The sequence below is a fragment of the Macaca mulatta genome, chromosome 8 (assembly GCF_049350105.2).
Source record: "Macaca mulatta isolate MMU2019108-1 chromosome 8, T2T-MMU8v2.0, whole genome shotgun sequence".
Taxonomy (NCBI): Eukaryota; Metazoa; Chordata; class Mammalia; order Primates; family Cercopithecidae; genus Macaca; species Macaca mulatta.
In genome coordinates this window covers 27,018,524-27,030,568 of record NC_133413.1, presented here as the reverse complement: position 1 = coordinate 27,030,568, position 12,045 = coordinate 27,018,524, and the positions used below count along the sequence as shown (strand labels likewise).

The window sequence follows — 12,045 nt, the reverse complement described above, 5'->3', positions numbered from 1 at the left end:
AAGGAAGGATGAAGACAGTCATTCTTCTCTGATTCACTGTGCCAAGTGAATTCTAAATAGACAAGCTAGAACACACCAAAGGAAGCAATTTCCCCATTTACTTCAAGGAGATGGACTGTGTTGCTACATTCCTAAGAGCATTCTAAGCAAGATGTTTCACATAATAGCTGGTCCCTGACACTTCATGGGTTTTGGGGGAAGCATATGAGGACAGGTGAAGTGAAAACCAAACACTCACCAAAAGAGCATAGGCTGGCCGGGCGCAGTGGCTCACGCCTGTAATCCTAGCACTTTGGGAGGCGGAGGCAGGTGGATCACCTGAGGTCAGGAGTTCGAGACCAGCCTGGCCAACACGGTGAAACCCTGTCTCTACTGAAAATACAGAAATTAACTGCGTGTGGTGGCAGGTACCTATAATCCCAGCTACTCGAGAGGCTGAGGCAGGAGAGGCTGAGGCAGGAGAATTGCTTGAACCCGGGAGGCAGAGGTTGCCGCGAGCTGAGATCATGCCATTGCACTCTAGTCTGGGTGACAAGAGAGAAACTCCATCTCAAAAAAAAAAAAAAAAAAAAAAAAAGAGCATGGGCTAAGCTCCTCTGAGGCTCTATTTTCTCCCCAGTTGCTCTCCTTCCAGATCTTTCTCTCCTGAATCCCATACTGCCTAGGCCCGCCTATTCTAGAAGCCTTCTCGGTTATCTCTCGTCATCACTCACTTCAGCCTTTTCTGCATTATCAGCTACTGTCACACCATCCAAGAATTTCTGTGACCATCTCCACAAAAGACATCACAATCCTGGAACACAATAGGGACTCAAAAACAAACTTCAATAGCTTAAATTTAAAATAACACTCTGTAATACTCTGCCTTCAATTTGAGTGAAGAATGGCTCCACAAGATAAAGCAATCTATATTTTTTTCAAGATAGCAAAGATATTCCTGCATTTGCTTAGAATTTCTCCCTCTTCTACTTGGAGATACCTGAGGCCTCACTTTTTGTAGTTTTAGTCCAAATATTTATAACATTTTTTTTTAATGGAGTCTCGCTCTGTCACCCAAGCTGGAGTGCAGTAGTGCAATCGTGGCTCATAGCAACATCCACCTCCAGGATTCAAACGATTCTCCTGTCTCAGCCTCCCAAGTAGCTGGGATCACAGGCATACACCAATACAAGGAGATAATTTTTGTATTTTTAGTAGCGACAGGGTTTCGCCATGTTGGCCAGGTTGGTCTCAAACTCCTGACCTCAGGTGATCCTCCCGTCTCGGCCTCCTGAGGTTTATAACTTTTTTTTTCTTTTTTTAGAATGTCTAGAGATAAATACGAAGTCACAAGAAAAAACAGCTTTGCCTTCAATACTCACAGGAAAGCAGGAGTCATTCATTGAGTATTATAGAAATTTGAGGGGCCATTTAGATGATGGCCCACTGCACTGGGTGTCAGAAAGCCTGGACTCTATTCTTCATTTTCTCAAGGAATGCAGACCACAGGGCTGGGTAGAATGGTTCGTGCCTACAATCTTAGCACTTTGGGAGGCTGGGGTAGGAGGATTGCTTGAGCCTAGGAGTTTGAGACCCTCCTGGGCTAAAGACTCTGTCTCTACAAAATGGCAAGACTCTGTCTCTACAAAAAATAAAAAATTAGCCAGATGTGGTGGTGCACACCTGTGGTCCCAGCTACCGGGAAGGCTGAGGTGGGAGGATCGCTTGAGCCTGGGAGTTTGAGGCACCAGTGAACTGTGACTGCACCACTGCCCTCCTGCCTGGGTGGCAGAGCGAGAACCTATCTCTGAAAACAAAAAACACAACACAGAAAAACAATGCAGACCACAGTCAAAAACCCTTTCTCTGGTCTTCCACCATTTCATGTATGAAAGAATCGACATTCACTCTGTTCACCAACCTTTCCTCTTCCATGCAGATTTTATGACTTAGAGGGAAACAGGCTTGGCTGAAAGTATGGGTGCCTGAAAGTATGGGCTGCAAGTATGGGCTACTCAAATTCTATCATTAACTTGCTATGTGGCTTTGGGCATGTTCCCTGTAGGGTAAACGCGCGTGTAAAATAAAGAGACTGGCACTAAAATCCATTCCCAAAGATAAGCCTCTTTGAGTCTGTGACCGAGACATTAAACTCAATTACTCCTCCCAGGCAGCTTCCTGATTAACTGCGTCTGACTCTGATCATCTCATTCGCTTGCACGCTCAGCTGGCGCTGAATCAAATTTTCCCAGTGCTGAGCTCTTTGCAATCAATCTCATGCCTTTTCCACGAAGCTATAACACCTGGGTCCAGATGGAGTTATAGCTTCGTGGTCCTTCTGTGTTGTTGAGCTACACTGACTCCAGGGACCCTGGAAAGAAGAGAATTCCCACCGCCCCAAACACGCTTCCTATCCATTCTAGTGCCTTTTCTCTCTGTCAGATAAAAGCGCAGTCTGACCAGCAAAGGTCTGATCTTTAAAGAAACCATTCAAGTTAAAGGCCATTTTTTGCCTCCTGAAGGAAAAGAAATCCTGACAGCCAGGCAACCAGGTCAGAGGAAATAAAAACTGGAAAAATACCCAAAGCACCTCCCATGTCTGGTGCCTGTCAGTCAGTCCCACGCCACATCTTGGCTCTCTTGTTAGAGCCACACTGAAGCAGGGCGTGCAACTCCCAGATAAGATGCCCTGACAAGAGGACAAAGTTTGCTATGGGAATTTTCTGTTCTTGGTAATAAGAAATAAGATGCTGGTTTCAAACCATGAGACCAGCTTAATTATGCTTCAGAGCTTACGTTCCAGCAGCCAGTAATAACCACCGGTTCAAAGAGATTAGAATCGAGCAGCTTTAAACTGCCTAGATATGCGATGATGGGAAGAAAGGGCCATTCAGTGTGTTCTGCAAGTTCCCCTGCCCCCCTCCCCATTATAGGCACTTTTTCTGCTCCTGATTTTTCCAGAACTATAGACAGCCACAGGGTTGTTTATTGCTGGCAAATTTTAAGTGAGGGGAGATCAAACTACATTTTAGCAATTAAATTCGCTTGATTGGCTCGGCATGGTGGCTCACACCTGTATCCCAGCACTTTGGGAGGCCAAGGCGGGCAGGTCACCTGAGATCAGGAGTTCAAGGCCAGCCTGGCCAACGTGGTGAAACCCCCTTCTCTGCTGAAAATACAAAAATTAGCCAGGTGTGGTGTAATTCCAGCTACTCTGGAGACTGAGGCATGAGAATCGCTTGAATCCAGGAGGCAGAGGTTGCAGTGAGCCAAGATCGCGCTACTGCACTCCAGCCTGGGTAAGAAGAGTGAAACTTCGTCTCAAAAAAAAAAAAAATAATAATAATAAATTCACTTGATTCAACACTATGCCTTAACTACCTTCTATCACCAAAAATGATCTTCTATCTCTTTTCCATAAGGAGTAGGATTAGAGTCAGTCTTCCAAAGTTAGCCTGACTTACAAACAGCCTGACTGATCACAATTCACTGAACCCTTCCTCCCATGGGAATATGAGGACTAGCACGAAACTAAATCTTAGGGTGAGATGGTGCACAGCGTGTTTATGGCATCCAAATAGCTTGGAATTTCCAGGACAGTCCTGTATCTGAAACCTCTTGCCCTACTGTGTCCACGAATACACTGCAACTTTTCAGTTTCAAGATCAGATTTTTAGTTGAGAGTATGATCCTTTGACTTGAGATGTAGAATTGTTTATATTCAAAAAGTATAACTGAGTTGTTACTGAAAAGATAAACATTACACGAATCCGACCGTGTCTAAGTCACTGCATGGGCATCTGCCCTGATTCCACCTCAGCCATGTGGAAGCAGGGAGAGGTGTTGACAGAAAGGAAAACAGGCCAAAGATCAGCTCGCTGGATCTGCTTTCCAAGGCTGGGAAAAACAGCGGAGAACAGTGGATAGAAAATCTGAAGCCCACTGACCTGGTTAAGTCACTGCAGGGCTGGAGGGTGGCTAGACATTATCTACCCACCCCTTCTGCCCGAAGCTGGAAGACGAGGAATAACCACAGTAGGTGGGCAACTGCACCCTTACATGACGTCAAGGCAAATGTCACTAAATCTTCTAGTGTGATCCAGCTCTTCTCTTACACTTCTCATTATCAATCAGCTCTTTCTAGGAGCAGAGTTGTGAGGGGTTAGCCAGAGGCTGTGAGGTATTGACAGTGTGACAGGTACTACTCTGGAGTTTTATACAGATTATCCCGCTGAATTCTTACAGTAAATTTGCAAGGCACATAGCACAAAAAATCCCTACTTTAGAGAAGAAAAGAAAACTTAAGGAGATCAAGAGACTTGTCTTAGGCGGCAGGATCAGCTAGTAGCCTTCTGCATCCAAGTTCTTTCTGTTTTGGTTTGTTTATTTTCAGTAACTATCACTGGATTTGTTATTTTTTCTGAATATAATAGTACATACCCAGTAAGGGAGAAGCCAGAACGTCAGAACTAGTCGGCCTGTCTGACTCCAATGTCCAAGGTCTTGGCACGTCACCAGGAGGCCTCCTTGATCACAATGTTCCCTCCTTTCCTGAACAACCACTGAAAACACACCCAGTGACCAGTTCCAACTGAGGCACAGCAGTATAGGGAAAGTCCACCAGAAACTGCTATATATTTGCAGTTTCTCTGTATTTTGGAATGACCCGGGCCTCCTGGACTTGAATTTAAACCAAGCAGGTTCTCTATGTATGGTGACAAATTTAGCTTGGCTGCTGAGTGCTCAAGGCCACTCGTCCTAAGACGATTGTTTCAAAGGAAGCGGCCTTGAATAAGGGGCCATACAGAAGGGAGCTTCAGAGTCTCAGGCAGGCAGTCGGGTAAGAGGGAAGCTATGCCAAGGCTTCTCAGGAGGAGGGTGTCCAGATGGCTACTGTTTCCAGCTAAGATAACATCAAAAGCACATGCTCCCGTTGGCGGAGTCCTTGACAGTCTGTCAGCAACATAGATCACAGCCACTCTCTCTTTCCATACTCTCACAGTTCTATGCGGTCAACAAGGCAGCTTTTACATCAACTTTTGCAGAGGAACAACATCCAGCAGACTTGAAGTGTTCAAGTGACTTGCCCAAGGCCACAGAACTGGTTAGAACAGGACCCGCACAGGATCTCCAGCTTCCCAATTCCTGGGCCAGTGTCTGTCTCCTAAAACCCACTTCCTCTCCTGAGCATAAGGCCAACACCCACTAGGGAAGATAATACAAGAGAAAACAGTAATAATATACCTAAGGAACAGAGGGGCCGTGGGAGGAGTCATCTCTTCTCTCCATTTTGGATAAGTGGGTTCACCTCTGTTCGGTGTACACACTCCCCTCCCCTTTAAGACATATTTATGATTATTCTACATGGTTACCGTATAACTGCTAACAATAAATCACAGTGAGGCAAATATTTTTCCTTTCTAGAATAATCACCAGTGTCTACATGGCTGGGCTTAATCTGGTTAGTGGATTGCATGTTCCCCTCATATGAGACTGTGGATCCACAACGTACATTTCTGGTGAACTGAAACTGAAAAGAACAAGGACATGTACTATAGAAATGTGGGATTTCTAAGACATCACAGGTATCTTTTTTTTTTGGAGAAAGGGTCTTACTCTGTCACGCAGGCTGGAAAGCAGTGGTACAATCATGGCTCACTGCAGCTTCTAACACCTGAGCTCAAGCAATCCTCCCACCTCAGCCTTCTGAGTAGCCTATAGATTACAGGTGTGGGCCACCGTGCCCAGCTAATTTTTGAATTTTTGTAGAGATAAGGTCTTGCTATGTCACCCAGGCTGGCTTCAAACTGCTGGAATCAAACAGTCTCCCAGGCTTGACCTCCCAGAGGGATGGGATTACAGGCGTGAGCCACTATGCTGGCCACAAGTGTCTTTAAAGACATCAAACAGAGTGCCTGGTGTGGTAATCTACAGGGCGAAATGCAAGAGAGAAATAATACAAGTATTGCTACATACTAGTAAAATCTATATTTATCTTTATATGGACTAAAGGAACTTACAGAATCAGAAAGCGAAAACATCGATAAAAGCATACAGTGGGTAAAAGGAGACAGGACATAAAAACCAGAGATTTGCGTTTTTCCTTGTTTCCTAGTGAAACATAATATTGAGGTTTGCTACTTTGATACAGAAATGTTTCAGTAAGAAGTTCAGAAATTCTGCCTGAAATGAACTGTCAATGCTTTAGGAAGGGACAGGGAAAAAAAAAAAAAAGAGAAAGTCACAATTAATACTAGGATGGTGCAAAAATAATTGTGGGTTTTTCCATTTAAAGTAATGGTGAAAGTCGCAATTACTTTTGCACTAACTATAACAAATCTTAGTAGATTGTTCCTTACTGGATGAGCATGTATCAAAAGCAGAAGCAGGTTTCTCAGTCCTATCAACCGATTGAGAATTTGTACAATGAATGTCTTTTAGTCAATCGAAAGTAGCAACAAGACACTTTAAATTATTCACAATACCAAAATAATTATGTTATTAGATATCTAAATTAAAATAAGAAATGTGCTGCCCTCGAAGAGGGGATGGCTTTTTTTTTTTTAAACAGAGTCTCCCTCTGTCTCCCAGGCTGGAGTGCAGTGGCACAATCTTGGCTCACTGCAACCTCCGCCTCTCGGGTTCAAGCGATTCTCCTGCCTCAGCCTCCTGAGTAGCTGGGACTACAGGCGCCTGCCACCTCACCCAGCTAATTTTTGTATTTTTAGTAGAGATGGGGTTTCACCATATTGGCCAGGCTGATCTTGAATTCCTGGCCTTGTGATCCGCCCATCTTGGCCTCCCAAAGTGCTGAGATTACAGGCGTGAGTCACCGCGCCCGGGCTTTTTTCCTTTTTTTAACCAAATTCTGCTACTACAACATGAAACTCTCCCATCAAGGAAATGCTCAACAAGACCTTATCACCTTTAACTACTAAGAGATTCTGGCAGCCAAAATATTTGAGTCTTAATTCTTCATCCCCACTCACTTCTTTTTTTCTCTTTTTTTTTTTGAGATGGAGTTTCACTCTTGTCCCCCAGGCTGAAGTGCGATCGTATGATCTTGGCTCACTGCAACCTCTGCCTCTCCAGTTCAAGCGATTCTCCTGCCTCAGCCTCCCAAGTAGCTGGGATTACAGGCACGAGCCACTATGCCCAGCTAATTTTTGTATTTTTAGTAGAGAAGGGGTTTCACCATGTTGGGACAGGCTGGTTTCGAACCCATGAACTCAAGTGATCCGCCCTCCTCAGCCTCCCAAAGTGCTGGGATTACAGGTGTGAGCCACTGCGCCCATTCACCTCTTTCTTCATTCTATTCAATGGTAGACCTGGCACAATTACTTGTGGATGTGTAGAGGACAGAGGTAGTAAACTGGGCACACCAGTTGTGTTTCAGCACGAAAAAAAACTCAGCCTCACTCATACTCTCCATTCTCATACATCTTAAAAAGAAAAAAAAAAAAAAACTCCTTTCCCAATACTGATTATCTAATGCATTTCAACACTCATCAATTTCCAGAAAGAACATGTTAAGGAACCAACCCATGTACATGCAATTCCTCATCCATTAACCTTGTTACATCCACCCAACTAACCAATCAATAAACCAGAACCAGAAAGTACTCTCAATATAAGTGCAAGAAGATCGATGAAGGCCACGGGGCTGACGGTAGCATCTCCATCCTCCTTGTGATTTAGGAACTTAACGTGCATTCTCTCTTCAACTAAACATAAAGAGATCAAAAGATCACCTTCATTATGAAGCAGTGTGCCCCAAGGGCCAGACGATGAGTTCAGCAGTAAGTGCTTCTACTGTCCAGAGGGAAACATTATAGATGGCTATGTTTAGAATATACAATAGAAAGAAGAAAGTATCTAAACAAGGTCTTGAAGGATGACCAAGTAGAGAAATACCACGTGCTTTTCCACCAAAGGGGTTGGTGATTTCTACTGCTGATTAACCAAGGGAAACAACAGCCCTGAATGAAAATGAATCACCTTCCATGAACTCTTAGAAGTTACGCCAAAATGAGCTTTTGATTATTGCCTTCAGTATTTAAGATCTAGAGTGAGGTATTCCCAGTAACTTATTAGGATTGGCTTTTGAGAGTTAAAATGAATCAACACATGACTGAACAAAAATTGAGATAAACAAAGCCACATAAAGAAAAGAGGTAAGTTGCCAGGCCATCAAGTCTGGTCTACAACCTCCCTGAGCCTGTACACACATCTAACGAGAGAAGAAACATTTGCCATAGGAATCTCTGGTCAGCCACAGAAGGCTGGAACCCACTAACAGAGGCAAGACCCAGTGATGCTGAACTACAAGGGCTGCAAGCAAAGAAGCAACTTTAGAATAAACAGTCTTTGTGAGCGGGGCGCAGTGGCTCACGCCCGTAATCCCATCACTTTGGGAGGCCAAGACAGGTGGATCACTTGAGGTCAGGAGTTCAAGATCAGCCTGCCCAACATGGTAAAACCCCGTCTCTACTAAAAACAAACACAAAAAATTAGCCGGCCATGGTGGCTCACACCTGTAATCTCAACACTTTGGGAGGCCAAGACAGGTAGATCACTTGAGGTCAGGAGTTCAAGACCAGCCTGGCCAACATGGTAAAACCTCATCTCTACTAAAAATACAAAAGAAAAAAAAAAATTAGCCAAGCGTGGTGGCACACACCTATAGTTCCAGCTACTTGGGAGGCTGAGGCAGAATTGCTTGAACTTGGGAGGCAGAGGTTACAGTGAGCCGATATCATGGCACTGCACTCCAACCTGGGCAACAGAGCGAGACTCAGTCTCAAAAAAGAAATAAATACAATAAAAAAATAAAAAGTATTTGTGGATTCCAAAGTTAACATTAAGGAAAGAGCTTTCTACACGGGAGATGAGGCAGGCTTGCTGCGGATAGACTTTGAGCATCCTTGGTAGCTGTTCTCAGTTTGATCATGTTAAACGCTAGATTGACTTGGTTCCGATTCCTGTTTATCATGGAGGATGCACTGGCTCCTTGTAATTTCCCTGTGAACTGACACACTGTATTAGCATTCTGAGGTCAAACCAGTGTTGGGAGAAAGAATACTGTGAGTCTGCCAAAAAGGTGACTCTCAGACCACAACTTAACACTATTCAAGTTTCTAAGTCTGTAAGGTATGTGGGCCAAGGTAAAGAATGTCATCCTCACGCGGCTAAGCCCTGGGATATTGATAAATTTCAGTTCACTGGTATACATGAAGAGGCTAAGAGCATGACTCAGGTTCCTTATTAACAAATTAATAATAATTGCCCCTACTTTATAGGAATGTTGTGAGGAGTCATAGTTTCTGGCACTTAGGAAAGACTGCAGAAGTGTTTGTGGTGATCATTATCATTAGTACTTTCACAATCAGCATGTTTATCATTTGAGAAAAGACAGCTAGAACGATTACGCCCACTTACTCCACTACCCGCTATCTGTGACCCAGCTCTGGGGAAATGAGAATCTGCTGCTTATCAGCCTTTGTGTGATCCAGGGAGGATGCATCCCACTCCATGAAGTCAGCCAGTAAGGAGCTGACACCCTGTAAAGGACCTACAGGCTGAGGACCCAGAGTGAACCTGGGGCTCCAAGCCACAAGGGGAAACTCACCACGTAGAGCTTTCGCCAGATGACAGCCCATTCTCGCAGAGTGGACGTGAGCTCCTGCACCAGGGGGAGCTCGCCAGGAATCACGGTTTCATGCTGCCTGCAAAGAACCAAATGAGGGTCACTTTATTCCAGGCTGATCGGCACCGCTTTACTTGATGGGGATCAGACTCCCCAACGTGCAAGGATGAGAATGAAGCTGGTTGGGCATGAGGGCAGGAGTTGTGCGGGGGACTTTATCACATCCAAGCATCTGGGAGAAGAGAAGGAGAATAAGACAGCACAGTCCTCAAAATGGGCTCAGTTTCTGCAATTGAATGAGCCTGCAGCCCAGCCTCGATCTCCCTAATTTGGATTTCTCCAGGAGGCTCAATTACTGAGCCAGGCTGGCTTCAGTGATTCCCAAAGATGGAAGCAAAATATGCAGCATTTTAGCTGGTACCACCAAGCAGCTGTTTCATTTGGGAGGCTGGATGGAAAGGTGTGTGTGGCATGAGTGTCCTGGGGCTATGACTCCACCCAGAACCTGGTTGGGGCAGGGGCCAGGGTCAGGGTGCAGGGCACGGAGGCAGAATCCCTTTCTGGATAGTCCAGTGTTTTCTTATCATCTGCAGTTTCACAACATAGAAAATGTACACTTAACAAAATCCTTGCTTACTCACAGAAGACTCTCATAAAGGTAGGTACTATGTACTATGTTTATTCACATAAATCCTCTCTGGCATTTTTATGATTAGCAAAAAGAAAAAAGGAGAAAGCAAGAGCAAGCAAACAAATGGGAATTGGTGGTAGGACTGCCAGGCTTAACGAGGAAAAATACAGGAGGCCTAGTTAAGTTTGAACTTCTGGTAGAGTAAGAAGATTTTTTAGAATAAGTGTGACCCATGAAATATCTGGGAAATGCTCACTATGAAAAACTACTTACTATTTGAATTGCCAATGTAACTGGGCATCCTGTACAACCCTAATTGGTGTGAATGTGCCTCCCCACCTACGTTTCCATCAACATGGTGGGCAGCAGTGGAGGGAGCCCATGGCCGACCGGAAAGAGGACTTCTCCAGCAGGGCAGGAGACCTGGCTTTTGGTCCTGGTTCTGCCACCAAAGAGCTGCATGGCTTTGAGGACATCTTGACCATTGTCTGTGAAAGGATGGTGCTGTCATTTCTTGTTCCCTGTGCTGTATCTGGGAGTCTGGAGTGATGAAGACTGTGCTCTTAGGCGGGTCCTTCTTCTTTTTTTTTTTTTTTTTTTTACTGTCTTGGAATTCTTTTGGACTCGACCCAGCAACAGTTTCAACGTGTTCTGATGATTGGTTGTTAGTCAGAATGAAAATAGGCCCTTTGACAACAACACGGAAATTAGAATTGGTGACACACACCTAGGAGATAACTGTCCTGTAACAAGACTGTTCTCATTTAACTATGAGTTTTCTTATCCTGTCACTTCTTGTGGAATCAAGAAGATGATGTTCCAAAGAAATGATGTTGCCCAATTATCAGAGGTCAGTGACAGACCAATGTTGCAACTACCTACAAATTTCCAGTGGTTTGCTATGTGAAGAGGCTTAAATTCCCATCTGTGACGCATTTGGAATGAGCGGGTTTGAGGCCAACGCCTTGAAAGATACCACTCAAAAAATGAAAGGACAGGAGTCATCAGCTCCCACACAAAGTAAAACATGTGAACCTAATTTTAGCAGTGTTAATAAGGAGCAATTATCCACGAGTCACTGCAACAAAAACGCCTATGTTCTAACATTCTCTCCTCCCTGAGGCACGGGAGCAAGTGGCACATACTTGTCTGGGAACCAGTTTCATCAGTTCTGCTGTTGCATGGGTCCAAAAATGCGGAGCAATATCTGTTACCAATCTCACTACCTTTTGGAGTTTTGGATACCATTATCTATACCGTGATATTTACACTTTTCAATGAGTTAATTTTAAGTGGAACTGCCATTCTAATTTTGTGAAATCAAGTTCATACAAAATAAAGCTTGCCAATAATAATAATAATAATAATAATAATAATAATAATAAAGAAATGATGGTGCTGAACTACAACTGGGAACGCTCTTTCTAGCTGTGAGGCTGCATGGCTCTGTGACCCAGCTGTCCATTCTCTCCTCGGCCCCACTCTCCTCTCCATCAGCCCCAGGATTCCAGTCCTACCCCAGCCTCTCCTTACTGCCTCCAGAACTCTCCTGTCCAGAAACTCACCACCAAAGTGACATCTCTCTCCCACTTGAGTAAGTAGCTCACTCTTCTTAGCTGTCACAGAGGCAGTACTTCCCAGGACAAATGAGGTGGGCAAGATGAGGTGGGCAAGAAATACAAATACCCAAAACATAGCCAACAGATCTTATCTGCAGGGCACATTTGCATACATTAACTCATTCAAATCTCATGACAAGCTCATGATCAAAGTAGGGCCAGATCGTTTT

General features: G+C 44.4%; 1 protein-coding gene across 5 annotated transcripts in view; it reads right to left on the bottom strand.

Moving 5' to 3' along the window:
* The window catches only part of DOCK5 (dedicator of cytokinesis 5), a 234,970-nt gene that overhangs the window by 132,261 nt on the left and 90,664 nt on the right, over positions 1–12,045 (bottom strand). For all 5 annotated transcript variants that reach the window (XM_015144994.3, XM_028852472.2, XM_001107224.5 and 2 more), the window contains exon 5: positions 9,608–9,704. In XM_015144994.3, the coding sequence (XP_015000480.3) occupies positions 9,608–9,704 (97 nt within the window). The remainder of the gene's footprint in view (positions 1–9,607; positions 9,705–12,045) is intronic.